The sequence below is a fragment of the Aphelocoma coerulescens genome, chromosome 24, assembly GCF_041296385.1.
Source record: "Aphelocoma coerulescens isolate FSJ_1873_10779 chromosome 24, UR_Acoe_1.0, whole genome shotgun sequence".
In the NCBI taxonomy this organism is placed as follows: Eukaryota; Metazoa; Chordata; class Aves; order Passeriformes; family Corvidae; genus Aphelocoma; species Aphelocoma coerulescens.
This window is the reverse complement of record NC_091037.1, coordinates 3,116,239-3,136,594: the sequence shown is the minus strand read 5'-3', so window position 1 is coordinate 3,136,594 and position 20,356 is coordinate 3,116,239. Positions and strand designations below refer to the sequence as shown.

Genomic DNA, 20,356 nt, shown 5'->3' with positions numbered 1-20,356 from the left:
TAATCGAAGAAGTTCTTTGCAACTGTCACAATCTGATGGATGAAGGTTTGTCCCCCTGGTACCTGTCATGTCAGGAGGGAAGGGAAGAAGGAAGGACAGTTTCTGGACACTTTTTTCAGGTGTGTCCCCATCTATTTTCTGCTAAATTAATTTGTGCTTGAAGGTTTGTGAGTCTAGATTGGTTTACAGGATCAGCTGCCCTGTTTTGGTTGTAAAATTTGCCTTTGGTCTCTTTGTCACAGCTTTCATTTCAAGCTGGGAAAAGCTAGATTGTCTTTTCTCTGTGGGATTTCCAGAACAGGGCAATTAGAGGTCAAAATTTCTTGCTAGAAAGCCTTGACAGGTGTGAAAAATTTCAGCCAAACCATTCCTAACGCGTGATTCTCTTCACCACTTGATGCACTTACCCTGCTCTGGGACAGCGAGTCAGCTTTTATTCCAAATATCAGCAGCCTTAGGTCGAATTTGAGCTGTTGCTTGTCAGGAATGGAAATTCTGCATGTCCTGGTGGTGGTTTCATGGCATATCTGAGTGTTTGCAGTTTCAGGCATCACTGCTGCTCTGCCTCAGGTTGAATCCAGAGCTGCAGAATTTGGGTCTCATGCTTCTTTGCCCATATTGTGGTACCTGTAACAAAAAAGGGGTGCTTTGCCTGCTGAAGGAAGAAAAAAGTCTCATTTTCTTGGCTGTCACTGGGGTGATGAGGCAATAAAAACTCCCATCAGTAGCAGCAAGGTGGATCCATGAGGGAAACTGCAGAAGGGAAGAGGCTTCCTAAATTAAATTACCTGAGCTGCATTTATGTTACAGGAACCCTTGAGTGGGGTTTTCTCCTTCTTTTTCGGGGATTTGTCTACTCTGTGGATGTTTCTTTGCCCAGAAAACTTGGGATTGCTTTTCCTTTCATCAGGATGCACCAGCTTGTTCCGAGTGGCAGGTATTATCCCAAAAATATTTTCTCAAGGGGAAGCAACTCTCAGCCCCCCTGCGAGGATTTTCTCTCTCTCCTTTAAATTCAAGTGCACAGATAACGACACTTGTAATGATGATAAAGTGGGAGTGTGGCTGCACAGAGTAACGGTTGAAAATAATGATACACCTCTAACTAGGTCTTATAAAAGGAAATCTGAAATAGCTACAGGGAAACAGATGCTTTGGGGGACTTGTGGATAAAAATAGTGGCTTCCAGTTGGCAACCAAAACAAAAATGTAGCCCCGCTCAGTCAACCTCAGCACCAGAAATTCCTCTGAAAACCTCAGGGCCCAGAAGTGGGAAGGTGTGAAAAGCACCTGGTGCTTCACCTGCAGTGGGGTTTAGCATCTTTTTGCCTCTTCTGCTTTTCGTCACAGATCCATGGAATGGTTTGGGTGGGAAGGGACCTTAAAGCTCATCTGGTTCCACCTTTACACCTCCCACCATCCCAGGCTGCTCCCAGCCCTGTCCAGCCTGGCCTTGGACACTCCCAGGGATCCAGGGGCAGCCCCAGCTTCTCTGAGCACCCTGTGCCAGGGGCTCAGTCCCACGTTTTTGGGTTTGGGACAGAAACACCAGCCTGTGCAAAGGAACTGAGCAGGCTAGGGGAAGGGGAATATTTAACTCAGAGAAACACTCAAAAATCATGTTTTTGTGATGATTTCTGCTTTTTCCTTAATGTTAGGGCAAAAGCCAAATCTCAAATGAACAGTTTTAACTTGTTGGTTTGGTATTTTTCTTTTAGGTGGCTCCTCCCAAGCAAAGACAAGCGCTCAGGTGAGTCAAATGTTCCCATTTCCAGTAGATCTATGGAAGAAAAATGAGGAATAATGAGTGGACTAGACTCCTCTGAGGCTGAGCAGAAGGAATTCCTTCTCCTGTGCTTTTGTCCCGGGTGGAAAGCAAAGATTATGCTCCTTAGGGAGCTTTGGGTTCCCTCCCGTTCTGGAATGCGCTGCCTTCGGTACAACCCCTCACTCAGAGAATCCCGGAACGGTCTGGGTTGGAAGGGACTTTAAAGCCCACCTCATTCCAGCCCCTTGCTCTGGGAAGACTTTCCCTTAGACCAGGTGGCTCAGTGGGAGCTGAAAGTGGGATAATGCTCCAAGGCACGGCCCATGAAATTGGCTTTTCCCGTGTGCGCTGCTGTTGGATTTGTAGATTCCCGGGTTCCTCGTGTGAGGATAGAAATCCTCATCTCACGCAATGCAGGGCACAAAAGGAGCAGGAAAAGCAGATGTGGAATGATCCCACCGAGCTGTCCATCAGCAGGAGAGGATTTGAGATGGGGAGAGAGGGAAGGAGGGCTTAAAGAAAGAGATGGAATCCCTGCACCCAAATCAAGGAACAGGGGATAAAAAAAACAAACCCACCAAGTTTAATTCTGTCCCAGCCAAGGTCAGCAGGCACCACGCACAAATAGCTCAGGCTTTGATTTGATCTGCCCCTTCCCAAAAGTGGAAGGTGAAAATATTGCATCCAAGTGTCTGCTTTGGGAGCAGGCGCTGAGGGGGGGAGGAGGGAAGGTTGTTTAATATGTATATATGACCCCAGTGCGCCGGGAGAACGAGCCCCAGCGTCTGGTGGCAGCGAGTGGGTCGGACATTGTTAGATCTGGCAGGGATTCAGACATCTGCCAGGGAGTGGGGATTGTGTCAGGAGAAGTGGGAGAGGGAGAGAGAGCGAGAGGGGAGCGGGAGAGACGCAGCGAGAGCCTCGCAGCGTTCTGTATCTGCCCGGGTAACACTTCCTCTTTAAAATTCCCTTACTAAGCTCGGCTCCTATATTTTATATTCAGCAGCGAGGTCCCCGCCCCCCCAGCCCTCCCCACCCACCGCCACCCTGGCTGCCTTTAACTTGTTAAGTTTGAAAGATGATCCATACACACGCTCTGCTCTGCCAGGCAGCCCGTTTAAGGCCAAGATTAATGCAGTGCATTGGTGCAATCGTGCCGCAGTGGTGCGTGATCGGAATACGAGATGGAATATGGGGGGAAAGGCCAGAAATGTGCCTGGATTCCCAGTTTACACAAGTCTCCTTAGCAACTTGTCTGATTATTTTATTTTTTTTTGCCTTTTTTTTTTTTTTCCATACATGTGCATGCAGCGGCGTTGTCCCAAATCTCCAGCGAATAAAACATTCCCTGAGTTTTTCAAACCGCTTCAGTTGATGATCTTGTTGTTGTTTTGCCTTTTCCTTTTGTTAAATTAGTGGCTTAATTTTTTTTTTTCCCCCCTCCCTCTGGAGAGAAGCTCCCCCTGTACCCTCCGAAAGGATGGCAGAGGGGCTGGGGGTGGGGGCACTGGGATAGTTTTCATTGTGACTTCCCGAGAGTTGGTTCCTTTCCAGTTGTTCACATCTCAGCATGTGGAATTATTGTGCTTTCTCCCGATTTGCCACAGAATTGGCAGTAGCCTGACATTGTTACTCATTGGAATTGCATTTGGAGCCGGGCTGGTTTTTTTTAAATATTTTTTCTCTCTCTTTTTTTAACTTATTTATTTATTTTAATCACCCGCGTCTTTTTTTTATTTCATAACAATCCCTTTGATTTTGCAAACAATATCTTTAACAGTCTGTAAAATGGAGGAGAGGAGGAAAAAAAAAAAACCCGCCTGGGTGAGAGGATTGTGGCAAGCCAGTCCCTGAATCCCACATTCCCCTCCCCGTGCAATTTGTTTTTAGTTGCCTCCTGAAGAACCCCCTCCCTCCCCATAGGAGGGAGTGGCCTTTTAGGGATCAAGGTACGTTGGATTATTTTTTTTTTCCCCAGTTTGTGTGATACTTTATTAATAGCATGGGGCAAGAGAGAGGCTGAAGGGTGGGGAGAGCAGGGGAGGAGGGTGGAGAGAAGGAAAGAGTTCTCCTCCAAGTCCTGTACCTTGAAATAACTCAAGGGGGAAAAGAGTTGCAGCCTCACTTGAGTTGTTTCAAAATCTTCCTGGGCGCTTTTACTTTTTCTTTTGCTTCTATTTTTTTTTTTTTTTCAAGGGGAGGGTGTAGAAAAAAAAAAAAAAAAGAAACTGAGCCAAAAAAATTTTGAAGGCTTGATCTTGGCTTCTATACAAACAGATGTTGCCTGTCATTCCGTTGTTAAGCAGGCAGCAGATTGGAGCAAGCAGCAGCAGTTTAGGGGGAACTGCAGCAGAACTGGAAAGTGGGAGATATAGAGATATGTAAATATATTTTTCTTTTTTTTTTTTCCTTTTTTTTTTTTTTGGTGTTTTTGGGGTTTTTTTTGCTCTACACATAAATATTTTCCCCCTGGAATTACCTCTAATTACAACATGTCTATCTCCAAATTTTGAAAAAAATTTTGTTCCCTTTTGAAATGGGCAAAACAACCCCAAAACCAAACAGAAAAGCTGTAGGAACTTTCACCCAAATTTTTACCAAAGCAGTTATTTTTTGGGGCTGGTTTTGAGAGCTTTTTTTGGTTGTTCTTTTTCACACGTGTAGGGAAGGGGGTTCTGTTGGAAATGCTTAAGGCATTCTCGGTAAGTGAACATTTGCCGTGAATCAGGTCAGGCATTTTGGGGTTTTCCTTGCTGCTAGCCCTGTTTCTGGTGGCTTTACCCCAGACTTCTTGCTGGAGGTGCAGTTGTGGAGCTCAAAGGCCTCTCTGACTCCTCTCCAAGTTTTAGGAACGCTGCAGGAGCCAGACCCTCGTTGTTTGTCCAGCAGAAGTTCTCCCGAAGCACCGGCCCGGGGCCCTTTTGTGCTCTGCATGTGCTGCCTGTGGGTTTCATTCCCCCATCCTTTTTATGCCCTCGGATTTTTTTCTTCCCCACTCCCTTTTTCACTTCTCCCCTCTGCTTTAATCGCTGCCTTGTCGGGAGCAGAGAGGAACCAGCAAAACGCGGCGAGCTTTGAGCCGAAAGAGTTAAAAGTTTCTTGGCACCAGAGCAGCAGTTTAGCAACAGATCAATTCATTTAAATGAAAGAAATCACAGCCCGAGCCATCTGATTTTGAAATTTCACATCTTATGCTTCCACTTCAGAACAGAGCTTCTGTTTTTCTTCCCCCTTTATTAATTCACGCTGCTTTTGTTCGAGGCTGGTGGGTTTGCACAGAAACTTTGTCTGGAGTCGGGCTCGGTTTTCCCTTCAAATCTGAAATCGGGGGGTGGCTTCATCTTCTGCTTCTGCTGTGGAGGCAGCTCTGCACGCCAACAGCTGGTGGCAGGGCTGTTTGCACCCTCGGTTACGGTGTGTTGGGAACAGCTCCCATTTTCGGGATAAACAGGCACCTCTGCACTGGGAAAAGGAGTCGTGTCCAGCGGGGTTTTGTGTGTGGAGGTCTGGCTGCAGGGGTAACGCAAGGAACCGTGTCCGAGCGGGGATTTTCCCTGCCCAGATCTGAGGTTTGTGTCCCTCCAACATCTGCAGCACCAAGTGGTTGCTCGGAGCGACTCCCTGACGGAGGAGTTCCATTATCCTACACTTTCCAGTGTACACAGAGCATAACCCCCATCCTGCTTTTAATATTCCAGCCTGAGAAGGATCACAAACAACTTTTTGTTGCTGTTTGTTCATTTAAATGCACTCGAGCCTTGGCACCAGTCCCGGGAGTTTTGTTGCTACGTCAAGGAAAATGAAATAAAGCAACTCCTTGGTGGCGAAGTTGGGGATTTAAAACATAATAGTAATAATATTAAAAAAAAAAAAAAAATCGAAATAAATTTTAAAAAAACTTTAAAAATAAAAACAGGGGAAAAAAAATTAAAAATATCAAAAATGGATCTACTGACAAATCATAAAAAATTTTTAGAAATGAAATTCGGTGGCTTACGCTAAAGGAATGTGTTTGGAGGAGGACCCCGCAGGGAGCTGGGACGGGAGGTTTCACCGTGGAGCCTCTTCCCGGTGGCATCGCGTCCAAGAAAGGCCGGGATGTTTGGGCATGGGTGAATCCTACCGTGGGCAGGTGGGAAAAGGGTGGGGTGGGATGGGGTGGGAGGATGTGTGCAGGGGGGGAATCCTTTTGCCAGCAGGCTGCTCCCGAACCTCATCATCCCTGCACCCCCTGGATGAAATCCTCAGTGGGGAGGAGCAGCCTTAAGTGGGTTAAAAATCGAGGTGGTGTTGCTGAGAGGGGGGAGAAGTGTCAACCTCCACCTCTGCCGTGGTTGCTGGTGGGTCTGGCTGGTTTTAGGTTTTATCCTTGCCTGGTCTCCCAGCGGATCCCGAGCGTGCCGTGGGGAAACGCCGGGATGGCGAGCGCCGGCCCGTCCCCCCCGATATTGGGAATATTTCTGTGGGTGTCGTTGTGGTTACATCACAGCGCGCTCCTTCCTCATCTCCATTCTTGTGCAAAATTCAAATAATTCCCCCCTCCCCGATAGCAGCTGTGCATGGGGGTTTTTTTTAAGTCGCTCTTTAACATTGCGAAAGGAACAATAAAATGAAAGGCAAAACCGGCATCTTAAAACTTGGCAAGTGAAAGCAGCTTGGACTGGCAGCCAAGAATCCTGCTGTGGTGCAAAAAGAATAGCATCCACGGAGCCACCACAATCCGGGGTTTCTCCTCTTTTAACAATCGCGTCGGCACAGCGAAATAATTATTCCTTGTATCAGTGTTAAAAGAGTCAACAAGCTTAAAAAAGCTTGCTTGGTGAACCTTCTCCAAAGCAGGTAACGATGCTCCTCTTTGATTCTGCTTTCTCCAGCTGGAATTTTGGGATAAGGATCTAGAGATGAGGACTAATCACTTTAAGGACTTGCTGCGTGTTACTAACTGCCAGGGAAGGCGTTTGCCGGGGCGGCCTCCCCGTTTATTTTCCTGAATGGCTTTGGTGGGAACAGGACTGGCAAACTTCTGGAGTGGTTGTGTTACAAGGAATGTTTTATTTCCACGGGTTTAATTCCTCGTGCAGGGGGAGGGCGCGGGTGGGTTGATCCAAGGTGGGACCTTGGAAAATAATCACCCAAAAAAAAAAAGAAAAATTAGGATCTTGGGGGCGGGGGGGGGGGGGGCAATTTCTCTCGTAGGAGCTTGGCTGTTCCTTTTGCTTCTAAAGCTGTAGCCTCTGGGTGTAGGAAAACAGCATCCATTCCTTGAAAATATGCCATGAAAATATCCGTAAATATTTTGTCTTCCAGAATACGTTCCCAAGGAGTTGGGCCTAGCAATATGGCAGCACACGTTCCTTAGGAAATCCTGCAGAATGCTGCTGCTGCTGCTGAGGTAATTTGGATTCCCAGTCAGTATCTCCCTTTTCCTCCTAATTCCTTAAAATTATTTCAAGCCCAGAAATCCTTAAAGAGTTCCTCTTTAAACCTAGGATACAGTGCATGCGTGTGTGTGTGTGTGTGTATATATTTATAGGCCTAGTTTCACTGGGGTTAAAACTGGGGGGGAAAAGAATGGGAATTATTTCGCAGTTGTGTTTCTTATTTGCCTGATTTTATGGGCAGAAGGACGAAATGGCAGCAAGCAGCTTTTTGCTCAGGCACACAATGCATTCCGTAGTGATCGATTTTCCTGGACAGGGCATTTCTGCTTTGTGGTTTGCAAGAAAACCACCCACAGACCAAACCCCAATGCTGGGGCTTTGGAGATTTTATTTCTACATATTTCCCTCTAGATTCCCTTTGCTGTAAATCTCTAAAATCCCCGCTTTATATTGGGTTGTTACTGACAAAAATATGTTGTATTTTTGGCTGTCCCACGTACCAAAGCCTTGTTGATCCTGTGTGCACTGATATTATAAAATTAATAATTAAGCAAAGTATGCTGAGTATAAGGGTATCACAAACCTAAATATAATTACCTTAATGTACAGGTTGGAACTTTTTATTTGTAATCTTAGCATTGGAGGCAGATACAGGGTGATGCTGATTGATTTGTTTGCCTCTGATGGATTTTCTGCCACTGTGTGTATGTTCATCAGGTTTTCACAAGGTACAATAGCTGTGTGATTAATCAATGGGGGGAAACGTTTCCAACCCCAGATCTTGGCTAATCCGTGGCTCTCTTCCCATCCCCCTGGATTTATTGGATACAAGTGAAATTCCTGTTTAAAAAGCAGCGCTCATTAAAAAAACAATAATTAAAAATCTCTGTCTTTCAACAAACAAAACTGTTGGTTAGCTGCTGCATTTACCAATTTGCTGTCTTAAAGATTATCCACGAGTTTGTTTTGCCAAAGGAGCAGGTTGGTTCCTGGATGTTTGTAATTTACAGCACACAGGTGCCGTGGAATGACATCCCTGCGCCCCACTGCCCTCAGGAATGCAGAGGGGGACAATCACATTTACAGTGGGGATTTATTTGCAGCTTTTCCAGGGATAGCTCTTGCTGCTTTCCCCCTTTTTCTCCCGTTTTTCCTCCCAAGTGAAGCTCTGGCGATGGATCCCAACTCTCCCTCTTCCCTTTTGTGCTGGAAAAGCCAATCAGGTAGCCAGGGAGGTGCAGCAGGGATCAGCCCTCCTTTAGGCAGGGAGAAAAGGGTGGGTTTTGCCAACAAATCCCAGCTTTCCTCGAGCATGTGCCGGGCTCCTCAAAGCTCTGGCTCAGGTCTGGCTCTGGGTGTTTCCTCTGGGCAGAGCTGGGGACACGTGTCCTGTGCAAAGGCCACCCAAATGTTACAGCTCGGTTTCCCTCATGGATTTGAACTATCCCAGGGAGAGGAGATTAGCCTAGGAATTAATGGGAAAGAAGGGAAAAAAAAAAAAGTTTTGGAGCTAGGTAAAGTGAGGAGAAGTGTAACCTCCCCATGGATGTTTCAGTGAGATCATCTCATACGAAAAAATCAAATATTTCTCTGCCAGAGACATTCAAATTAGCTCACTTCATCGACATAACTGAATGTAAAGAGTATTAGAATGGATATGCTGAATATAAAGCAAATATCCTGCCTTAATGCAGTTTTACCTAACAGAGACAGAGGAAAAAATTCCCTGCCATGGGAAGGAATCCTTGTGCACACAGCAATGACTGACCCCAAATACTGAACCTATTAGGCCCTGTTAGACAACCTGGATCTTAACCTCAGGTTCCCTGCAATAAATGAGCTTTGTCGTGGAGGGCTGGGGTTATTTTTGGCCGGGTAACATTTGTTGTGTTCCATTTGCAGCTCTGTTCCCAAGGAGGGCACAATCCATGCGCTCCCTGCCCTACTCCAGCCTTGACCACTGCAGGGACAGAGCTTTCTCCAGCCCAAATTCCAACAGGAAAGCCATCCCCGTTTTTCAGAGATGCTACAGCATGAATTTTGGCTGCTGGAAACTTTGGGAAGAGCTGGACTCTTTTAAGGTGAGTGTCAGCGTAGGAATCGAAACTTGGAGGATGGATTTAGCTAACCTTTGGGCAGATGGTGAAAGTTTAACATCTATTGCTGGGTGCAACAGGAGTTTCTTGCCACCCAGCGATTCCAAATGAAGGAAAATTGTATTTTATAATTGCATATTTACCAGGCTGGAAAGGTTGAAGTGATTTATTTTAAGAACCTGCACCAAAAAAAAAAAAAAAAAGAGGGAGAATTTTCTAACAGCATCCAAATAGCAAAATCCCTTTCCAAGTGGTGCCCATTTGATTTTACAGAGGATAATATTAACTTGCACCAACACAGTTTGTCTCCTGAAGGAAGAGAAGTGAAAAGTTGGTGACACTTTGAGCAAGAGTTGATCTCAGTGATTCTCTCACAGCCAGGCTCCTTTCCAGCCTGATTCCCCACCAATAAAATGGGAAATATTCCTTATGCAGGGAAGAAAACTTGGAAACCTCAGGGGAAGGAGGGGACGCCTCTTGCTTGCAGTGGCAAAACTTTGCTTTTCAAGCTTTATTAGAAGAATCCCAAAGAACATTTATCTTTGTCTGTGTGGAAGAAATGCAGGGAGTTGGGGTTAGGGGCAGTTTGCAGCTTGTTTAGCAGAGTGAAAGGGTTTTTGTTTTTCGCCTTTAAAAATAGAGTTAAAGTAGAACCCCAGCCCAGTAATGACTTCTCTGAAAGTTAAAACAACTCTCACACAGTTATTTCTTCTGCCTGCCTCAGCCAGGCTGCCAGAATGGAAACAGGACAGCTTTTTGCAGGGTGGGGGGTGGCACTGTATTGTAATTCTGTTTACATCCCAAAATTTTGCTGTTGGATCATTTCCTACCCTGTTTTAGTGATATACCTCCAATGCTGCTTGTTAATTAAATTCCTGTTAACCTCAGTACTGTGTAATCACCAGAAATTCTGTCCAGCAAAGTGCTTGTGAGGAAGAAACCCAGATCAGCTTTGCTTTGGTTGGTTTCAAATTTTATTTTATTTTATTTTATATTTATTTTATTTTATTTTATTATTTTATTTTATTTTATTATTTTATTTTATTTTTATTTTATTTTATTGATTTTATTTTATTTTATTTTATTTTATTTTATTTTATTTTATTTTATTTTATTTTATTTTATTTTATTTTATTTTATTCTATTCTATTTTATTCTATTCTATTCTATTTTATTCTATTTTATTCTATTTTATTTTATTTTGCTGATTTTCTTGCAAAGGCTCACGTGGGAGTGCAGGAAGCTGTGGCTTTATGTCATAACAAAGTCAATAATCAACTCTGCCCCCCACCCTCCAAGGAGGGGCTTGAAGGTGCTGAGAGAATGAAGGCTCCTCGCTCTAACCTGGAAATTCCATCTGCACAAACACTTCTCCTCTTTCCATCCCCCCCCAGAAGTGTCCCCCAGGCCTTGCAGTGTGAGCAGAGATCCCTGCCTGGTGCCACGAACCCGTAGATCCGAACTTGTGCTCATATTCCACACAAGCTTGTATCTATAGGTCTGTGTCTGGCTGGCAAGTGCACACTGGGCTGCTGCTGCAGCTCACCTTGAAATATTCTTTGCTTTCCTCCTTTTTCCCCCCCCTCATCCCTCCTTTATAGTCTTAACTTTTTTTTTTTTTTTTTTTTTTTTTTTTTGATTTAGAGCAATATAAAAGTGGAGCTGCAAATCTCGCCCTGCAATTATCAGCTCAGCTTTCAGCTCTGGGCAGTGCTCACCTCTGCCCGTGCAAAGGGTGGTTTGCTTGGCTGTGCTGAGGAAAAGGGGATGGGGGGAGTTTATTGGATGTCAGGCTGAAGAAATTAAATCCCACCCATGTCCTGCCCTGCTCTGGTGATGGGGATGTGACAGGGAACGTTCTTGTGTTGTTCAATTCTGAAACAGATAAAATAATTTCATTTGTAAAGGAACACGGATCAGTTATTTCCTTGCTTAGTCCAGCAACCTGTGAGAGGAACAATCCCCTCTCCTCCTTTATATCCAGGAACTTGGAATTCCTTCTCTGACACGGGAGGGGCTTGGTCCTCCAACTCCTTTTCTCTCTCAAAAATCAGTTTATTATAGAATCCCATTCCTTCCGATTTCATGCTATTTGTGTCTTTTAAAATAGTTTTTAAGAGAAAATAATCGTGCTGGAAAGTCCAAAAGAAGTGGCAGGGCAGGAAAAAACCCTGGAAGCAGGCAGTGCAAACCCTGCTGTGGAAAAGTAACCTTTAAAGTTGGGAGAGTGGAACAATTATTTGTGAAGAAGTCATTTTTTAAAACCCCAATGTACGGATTCTATATGAAAGTAATTAGGCTGTAAACTCAAAATAAAATCTGACTATTTCTTTCCAGCAGCTTTCAGTGTTAATTCCACCAAAGATTTGCTCTGCATTTCCACTTTTAAATTTCTCTGGGTTTGAACTTGGCTGCTTTGACACACACTGCTGTAGGCCAAAAAAGTTGGTTTTTTCCCCTCTTTGCTGAATTTCCAGGGTTTTCTATGTGTTTTCTATTTATTATGGAAGCATAAAATGATGTCAGAGAAGTCCAACCACTCTTCTTTCTCCCTGTGAGCTGAAACTAGCTGTAAAAAAAGGGGGAAAAAATTGCATTTTGGCATCCTGTGTGATGTAAAGTCGAGTTTAAAAGCCGGTGCTCAATATTCCCCCAATGTTTGGACAGGAAATCAAGGAATAAAAGCTGATGAGTGGTTTCCAGCAGAACTTCAGCTCCTGAATTGTTCTGTTGTGGGATTCTACCCAGAGCAGGGACCTGGAGTCAAACACTCCTTTGGGATTTTGAGAGTGGACGTTGTTCCACCCATGGTGGGATGGGCAGAGGCTGAGCATGGAAGCAGGATGAGATTGCATCTGACTGTGGCAGTAAAAAATGGTTTTCCCAGAGGGTCTGTGAATATTCTGGGTTGGTTTGGGGTTGGTTTTTTAACTGCTGTGAATGTTCACCCCGTTGGATTCCCACATGCTGGCTCCAGGGGAAGCATGGGGTCGCTTAGTCTGAGCTCCAAGGAGAAATGAGCTGGTGAAACCCAATAAAATCTGCATTTCTGCAGGGTGGTCTCTCCTCTGTAAAGCCATTTGTGGTAGAATAGGCTGAGAAAAGCCTGGAATTGGTCATGGATGTTGGGGCACTTCAGGTGACATTGCTTGGGGAGTGCCAAAAGACCCCTGGCAGGGGAATTGGGTCAGATATGTCCCAAAATGGGGTACCACAGTTTGGTTTGATGTTTTTTTTTTTTTGATTAGGAAATCAATACTTGAATCATAGAAGAGGAAAGAAGAAACAGATTTATTTTTTTTCTTCTTCTCTGTAAAATAGTGCAATTTCTCACTGAATATGTTGGGACCTGCTAATCAATACCCCATTTTTTTTTCCTCCCTTTGGTGAGAGGCTTGGTCTAAACACAGCTGGATGCTTAGAAAGGAAACTTTAGAGAAGTGGCAGCAGAAGTGGGGTGAGCTGCAGGCCCTGTGCTGCTGGGAGGAGAAGCAGGGAGTTATTTCTGGGGCTGAGCAGGTTTGCTGATTGCTCCTGGTTTTCTGGGCTGAGTTTGGGGATGCTGTGGCCTCAGCTTTGTGGGACAGCTTAAAAGAAGCCTCTTGCAGGCTCTTGACTTGTGCAGGGAGGATGCCAAGGAGAGCACCACTGGCAGCACCACCAGCACAGCTTCTCTGAGCTCAGATTATCCAATAAACCCGGTAAAACCTGTTCTTAGTGAAATTTAAAATGCATCTCAGTGTGTCTCTTGTTAAACTGCCCCCCTGTTCTTTTTTGGCTGCAGCCTCCCCTGTTCTCCCCCCGCCCCTTTGTTTTCCAGCCTTTTGAAAAGCATTTCATGGTGTTCCCAGCCTTAGTTTGTGTTTCTGTTCTGCTGCTTGTGTTCCACTGCACTTCATTAGGTTCTCGAGTGAAACTGGGGTCTGCCAAAAGGATGTGAGGAACCTTGAATTGTGTCTTCCTTTTAGGATGGAGGAGAATAATTGGAGTCTGTGGAGCTCCTACCTGGGTGTTTCTTACGAGGGGTTTTTTTATCATTATTATTTTCCCCTCACGTGGTGGGTAAGGAGCTTGCATTTGTGCAGCAGCTTTGATCCAGGTGCCACCCCGAGTGCACAGAGATCCCTTCATCTGTCACTGATGCACAGAGACTGCTGAGGCTCAGAGCCCTTCACCCACTTGGAGGCTGCAGGGGACTCAAAGGCATAGAAGGCACTTCTGGAATCAAACCAGAGCACCTGGATGTAGGAATTACCCCCAAAATGGCCCAAGAGCCTCTCCAAAAATCGGTGCCTTGATTAAAATGCAGCCCCTTTCTCTGGCAGTGGGCAGAGTGGCTGCTTTAGAGGTAAAAATAAAACCCTCTCCTGTGTGGCTGCATCTGGGGAGGCATTGCTGTGCTTGTGTTTCCTTCGGGCAGAGTTAGAGCTGAAAGCAGCAGAAGTTCTTCCTCTGAGGAAGCAAAGCTTTCCCAAACCTCCTCTTCTTTTTAATATTTGGTAAGTCTGCTTTTTCTCCCTCAAAATATGGTGACCACTTCTCACTCCTGTTGCTGACTGAGAGCACCTGCGAGGTCTCCTGCACACGAGGATGTCCCGTGGTCCCCACTGGGGGATGAAAAGGGAATTTATTTGTTTGTTGCCTCCTTTCCCAGCCTGGTGAGGAGCACAGGGAGCCCTTGTCAGCAGAGGAGCACACAATAGCACTTGGGTAATTAGAACAGCCATATGCAGTGGCAAATGGGATTCGTGATAAGCAGAATGGAATTGTGTACCCTGGAATTTGAACCGTATCCAAATACTCTTATTCAGATAATCAAATCTGGTTAAACTCTTAAAAGGCAGATAAATTTCAGTATTCTACGTATTTCAGTAATCTGATTTTTTTCCTCCCCCCTCCATCTCTTTTTGTTTATTTGCTTCTAATCAGTAAGGGAGAAAACAAAGGAGGAAATAAGGAGAGGATGTTTTCAGGGGAGGGATCCAAGACTGGGACACCTGCCCTTGAGCCAGGCAGGCTCTGTGACTCTGGGAGCACTGCAGGGGTGGCATTCCCTGAGCTGGAAGTGCTCCAGCTGGGCTGGGGAGCCTTTGGTTGTGCTTGTGCAGGTTCATGGTGAAATCCAGCCTCGCCAATCCACCAGGTTTTGGTTCAGCTTCCTGGCCATCACCTGTCAGTTCCTTCGTTTTTCAGGGTGCAGGTGTGAAACCAGCCTTGGCTCTGGGTCTGAATTGTGCTGTGCAGGGTCTCAGTCACAGAGCAGGCCTGGAATAAGCCAAAAAATCCCCCAAAAAATCCCCCCAAAAATGTTTTGGGGTCATTTAGAGTCATCAGCACCACGCTTGTGCCACCTTCCCCCCTTAGGTCCAGCACAGGGTGTTCAGATTGTGTTGTGTCACCCTGAGCTGATGCTCCAGCTCCTCTCAAAAGCCCCTTTTGGTTCAGGAGCGAGAGCCTGGTCACCTTTCCCCTAGAAAGGCCCAGAGATTGAAATGGAATATTGAGCAAACCTTCAGATTGCTGCAACCCTGCTAAAAGTTGAGGCACGGTTTTTGTAATGTGTTGAAGAATTCTGGAGAGCTTTCAAAATATTTACTTGCTCTGGATTTCAGCTGAGCCCAGATGAGGCTTCTTTCCCTACTTTGCAGCCTCTTGGGCTTCCAGCCCTTCTTAGTGTGTTTGCCAGACTTCCAGGAGAGCTCTCTGAGCTGGAGTAAACCTTTGAACCTCTTGAGGTTCCTCATTACAACCAACTTCTGATGAAGTTTCACCAAATAAAGCTGAGGGGGTGAGGTGACCAGCAGGAATCACGTCAGCATTTCCAGTGTGAAACCCCCTCCTGTCTGAGGTTTATGAAAATCAGCTGGAAAAAAAAAAAAAAAAAGAAAAAAGAAAAGATCACTCCAGGCTGAAATTTGGCAAACAGGATTTCAGCCCTCCAACTGGAACGATGTCATTTGTGGGTTTTGTATTTATTTTTTGCTCAATGACTTAAGGAGACACATTTGCTTTGGGAGTATTTTCTGCTTTCCCACCCCCTCCTTGGCAAGCCCTGCCTGGGATCTGAGAGGGAAGGTGGGTTCTTCCTTCTTCTGCATCCTTCACAGCCCGAAAGATGCAGAGCCAAACCTCAGCTGATGATTTTCCTGATTTTAATAAGACAAAATTCAGCTTCCTTGACCATCTGTAGCAGGTGTCCATTGCTGGAATCCTGTTCAAAGGCAGTGGGTCTGTAAATGCATATAAAATGTGATTTAGTGCAGGGGATTAATGCATGAGGCACTGTTTTATGTCAGCATTTGGGAATATTCTGCCCTCAGAGCCCCTGCTTTTCTGTGTGGCTGAAGTGCTGCTTTACACTGAAGCGTGTTTGAGAAGAATGGGATATTCCAGCCAGGCTGTTCTCAAAAATCAGCTCTGGGTTGGGATTCTCACCTCTCTCCTGGGGAAATTCAAGAGGAAATGTGGGTAGGGGAAGCAGATTTGTGAATTTTTCTCTCACCTGAAGCCTGTGAGGGGAACAGGCAATAAAACCAGTGATGAGTGAAAACTTCCCAGTCCAGACTAAAGCTTGGACCTGGTGTCTCCTGAGGTCCGTGGCACAGGCAGGTGGTAACTTCAGAGCTGGAAAGCCTGGATTTGTCTGGGAAGAACTGCTCCAGAGGCATTCTCTCTCTGTTTGAAAATAAATACCCACTGGATGTGAATCCAATCGTTCCTGTGGTAGGACAGCAGCTGGATTCACGTTTCCCTCAGCAATCAGAGAGTTACACGGAGTGAAAAGACACAATTTTTTAATTACACTGTTGCTTTAAAATAAGGCGGGCTGGGCTGGGCCAGAGATTCCCTTTTGTCCCCAGAAGTGTGAAATCATTTCTGGGATTCTGAAACAGCAAGAGGCCTAAAAGGGGTCCCAAACAAAAGGCACTGGGGCCCCATGAGCTGGTGTAGGAACACAGAGCTCCACACGTTCTCCCTGTGCCACTGCTCGACAGGAACTTCCTGACATCGATAACGTATCGTAATTGAACATTGTCACTGGATTACAGATGCGCCCTAATTGCGTAATTAGGTATGATTGTGCTAATTGGGTAAAGACATAATTGACAAAAATCACCCGAAAACAAACAGGGAGCTTGGTGCCACCACAAGGAAGTGCCACAAGTGCTGTGCCTGCCTCCTGCTCTGCTCCCAGGGAGCTCCCCACGCCCAGGCATGGAGAGGGGACACGGAGGGACACAAAGGACACTGCTCCCGTTTTAATATTTGATCTCAGTTCCTAAACTCCACGCTTCCTGTCACTATTACCAGCAGATATCCCATTTGACAGCATGACTTGAATGCCTGGCACTTTTTCCTGCTGGAAATTACAGTTCCTCTGGGATGCAGATGCACTTTCAGCAGGCCAAGCTTTGAGGGAACAAAACACCTGTAGCGAGTGCTGTGGCCATAAACGGGGGAAATTTGCCAGGAGAATTTGTGCAGCGGGATGGGGAAGTGTCTAAAAGTTGACCCCAGAGGGTGAGTTAGGTGTGAGACCCTGGGATGGAAACTGCTCTGGCGTTTAGAAAGTTCTTGAAGTCTCTTTGTGTGGAGATGGAAGAGCAGCAGGGAAAGGTGGAGAATCCCTGGCATTGGCCAGCCTGAGAAAAATGTAGGTTATTTTGGCCTAAGTCTAAAGTAAGGAATTCATGGTTGTAATTTATCCACGAAAAGACCTTTGCTGAGCTGAGGATACAAATGAAACAAAACTCTCTGCCTCTCTCTAACTTCCATTTTAGATCAAATTTTGAAGAGTTTTGAGGTTTTTTGCTCAGCTCTGGTTATAAATACCTGGTGTGCAAGGGGTGCCTGTGTCGGTCTCAGTGTTAACAGCACCTTCTCACGAAACTGAGCAGATAGAGGTAATAATCTATAAATTTGCAATCATGGAATGTTAGATGTTACGAGATGGAGATGCAGAGAAATACTTGCAAGGGTAAGTTGTAGAAAACGAGTGGTTTAGGTGTGTGATACTGAAATGGGTTTGTTTATAGCTGCAAAATACAAAGCAGGTTGGTTTTGGAAGTCTGGATGGGAATTTGTCTCCTCTGTGACCCAAAGATTGGGTAGGATTTGGGATTTTCCACCAGCCTAACTCAGCACTCGGGTTCACTGCCTTCCATAGAGATACTTGAGCTAAACAGTCGCATTTCATGTCAGAGAAAAGCTGTTCAGTGCACAGAAATGGTGATGTTGCATCGAGGAGTTGGGTCCAGGATGCTTTTAGACAAAGCTCCTGGTTGGAGTACAGGGCCAGAAATCCGTGGTTTCTTTATCCAGAGCTGTGGTTTGGTCACTGCTCTAACAATCAAATAGTTAACAGTGACTCTGCTCTGTGCTCTTAACTAAAATACGTTGGATTTCCACTCTTTGGTCAAAGTAAACTTTACCAAATATGGAGTCATTAGAAATTGGGATACCATCAACGTCATGGGCGTTCAGACACTGCAGAAAGATTATTTGGCATTTTCTCCCACGTTCTCCTGCCGTTGCAGGCTGAGTTCTGAACAGTGATGCTGTTTCCCATCTTCCTCCCTTATTTCCTTCCAGGCTTGGGAGGTAAAGGCAGGGCAGTGCCTTTTCCATCATCAGCAGTGCTGCTTTATCCTGGGAAAAGAGAGCAAAGCTGCATTCAGCAGAGCTCAGCTTTCATTCCTGGGCTTTGGTTCCCTTGTAATCCCCTTCCAGCACGGAGCTGCTGTGCCAGGGGCTGGATTCACCTGAGGGGCAGCATCCCAGCCCTGCTCCAGCCCCACCAGCACATTTGGAGCTGCTGATCCCAGTTTGTAAAGCCCTAATAAACAGGCAGCCTGCTGCTTTAAGTGATACCTTGGTGGGTGCCGGGAGTGAGTCACAAGGATAACATCCTGCTGCTTTGGCTGGGAATTAACACAAGTTGAAAACGTGTGTCTTGTGAAGGGAGCACAGCTTCCTGCTGAGGGGGGCTCAGTGGTGCTTTTGTTGATTTGAACCCTTTGGTGCAAGGGTAAAATTCACCTCAAGCTTTCTACCCCTTCTGCAGTTCTCTTCCCAACCCCACTCCTGCAATCATCCTTCAAACATCCGGGAGCCAAGGCACGTGTTCAAGGTCAGCGTGGTGTGTTCAGAAAGGAAAAGACATGTCAGGACAAATTTCACCCTGAGCCTTCTCTAAATGCTTTTAAATATATATATATATGTCTGTGTATGTTCTGAATCTGCTGTGGAGGGGGAACACCATTCTTTTGGCCAGGGAAATAATTCCACCTCATGTGAAAACCTCCGTGATCTTGTCCAAATCCAGCAGGAATAACCCTGGCTTCTTGTGTCTGCTCACATTTCCATTGTGGGGAGCTGAATTCGGAGTTGGTGTCTTTCCCCCAGCAGTTTATTCCCTTTAAATTATCCCACTGAGGATTTGGAGGCCTTTTTTTTTTTTTTTTTTTTTTTTTTTTTTGGTAACTAGAAGCCCCTGAGATTATGAATTTTTGACTGCATGCATCCAGGTTGAGGTAGTAGGTTGTATAGTTTAGAATTACACCAAGGGAGATAACTGTACAACCTCCTAGCTTTCCTTGGGTCTTGCACACACCGGCGTGAGGAGCGACTGTAAATCCTCAGCACTCTTTGCTCTGGACACGTGGAACAGGAAAGAGCAGGTAAGACAAGCTGGAAAACCTTTTTATTTCCTTCTGCCTCTCTAGAATTATAGAAATGTTCATTTCATCAGCGTTTTTCTACTTGTTGGTGCTGTGTTACTGAGTCTTTAGCAAATCCAGTGATGTTTGTCTTCCTTCATTAGCCCTCGAGCAGCGCCGTGTTAACATTCCCAAAAAGCACCGTGGCAACCTCTCAGTGTTCTTGCCTTCATGGTCAGCAACCAGAAGTCTCCAAAGGTAAAAATATCCTGGATTGTTTCCCCTTTCCATTAGTCTTTGAGTGGCTCAGTTAATTCTGCACTGGGAGTTAAACAAGGCTGATGCTTCCAGATAAAGCCTGCGAGGACTTCAGTGAAAGTACCTAAATCTACAGAGCCCTCAGGAGAGCTGTTCCAAGGGAACATCCAGTGGGGAATACACTCAGCTAAAATGGGGATTTTTAGGGGCTTTTGTACATTAAAGTTGGGTGTTTCAGAGGTTGATGCATCCAGCAGAGCTGGTTTGCTTCCCCCTCACAGCAGTCTGGGTGAAGGAGCTGCAGAACACCCCAAAATTGTGGAGAAGGTGTGGGACCGAAACCCCCCACATTTCTGATGTGTTTCACATGTCTAAAATGCCGGGAGTTGGGAACACCCAATTTACCCAAGTGCTCCTGAAATCTCTGGTTTTATTTGCCTGAATATTGGAGACCTGAAAAACCCTTGAAACTCTCCTAAAGTTGGAAGAGAAAAGTGAACGTTTTGATATTGGCAGTGTTCAGGGTTCAGGTCCTCTGGGGGCCTGGGTGAAGGTGGTGGCCACAACCCTTGGCCAGGGCCCAGGACCTGAACTTAGATCTTTTCACTCTCTCTGTGAGTAATTCTGGCAAGGGTTCCTGAGTTCCCAGAAATAAGATGCTCTGTCTCTTACTAAACTTGTTAAGTTAGTGAATAAAAATAAGGAGCAGGCACTGGGTTGATTTCATTGGGTTAACCTAAAGGTGTGAACATGATAATGATATTTCAGGGTATCTGAATAACCCAGAAAAATGCTTTCTTTCTGGTAAAATGGCCCGTAAAGACTTGAATATCTGCAAATCCCTGTTTGCTGAACGCAAAGAGAAGCTGTGAGGGTTACTCAGGGCTCACTTGTGAGTTATTCCAAGAGTGGATTAGTGGGATTTGATCCCATCTTGGTTTCAAAGAGGTTACAGATATCACTGCCATGGTTTATAGCTCTGCAGCTCCTCAGGACAAGGAAAGGATCTGGGGTAACACAACGCTGCCTCTGTGTTTCAGGAAGGCACATGCCCCAAACACATGCAGGTAGTTAAAAAATGAGGAATCTTTTTGGCACATTCCAGGCACTACCTTATTTCCCCCCCATAAATCTTTTCGCAGATGGAAGTGCAAATTTTCAGCTGCATTGATTCCCATCCAGTGCAGAGGTTTT

General features: G+C 45.5%; 1 protein-coding gene across 22 annotated transcripts in view; it reads left to right on the top strand.

The window, feature by feature from the left end:
* Window positions 1–20,356, top strand: part of LOC138098406 (uncharacterized) — a 167,649-nt gene that overhangs the window by 124,698 nt on the left and 22,595 nt on the right. For 17 of the 22 annotated variants that reach the window (XM_068994954.1, XM_068994948.1, XM_068994949.1 and 14 more), the window contains 3 exons: window positions 1,719–1,750; window positions 4,433–4,470; window positions 4,618–4,846. In XM_068994954.1, the coding sequence (XP_068851055.1) occupies window positions 1,719–1,750; window positions 4,433–4,470; window positions 4,618–4,846 (299 nt within the window). Of the gene's footprint in view, window positions 1–1,718; window positions 2,462–4,432; window positions 4,471–4,611; window positions 4,847–7,075; window positions 7,161–9,051; window positions 9,231–19,068; window positions 19,163–20,356 lie in introns of those variants that run through there. The other 5 variants (XM_068994959.1, XM_068994958.1, XM_068994966.1 and 2 more) reach the window with 4 other exon arrangements.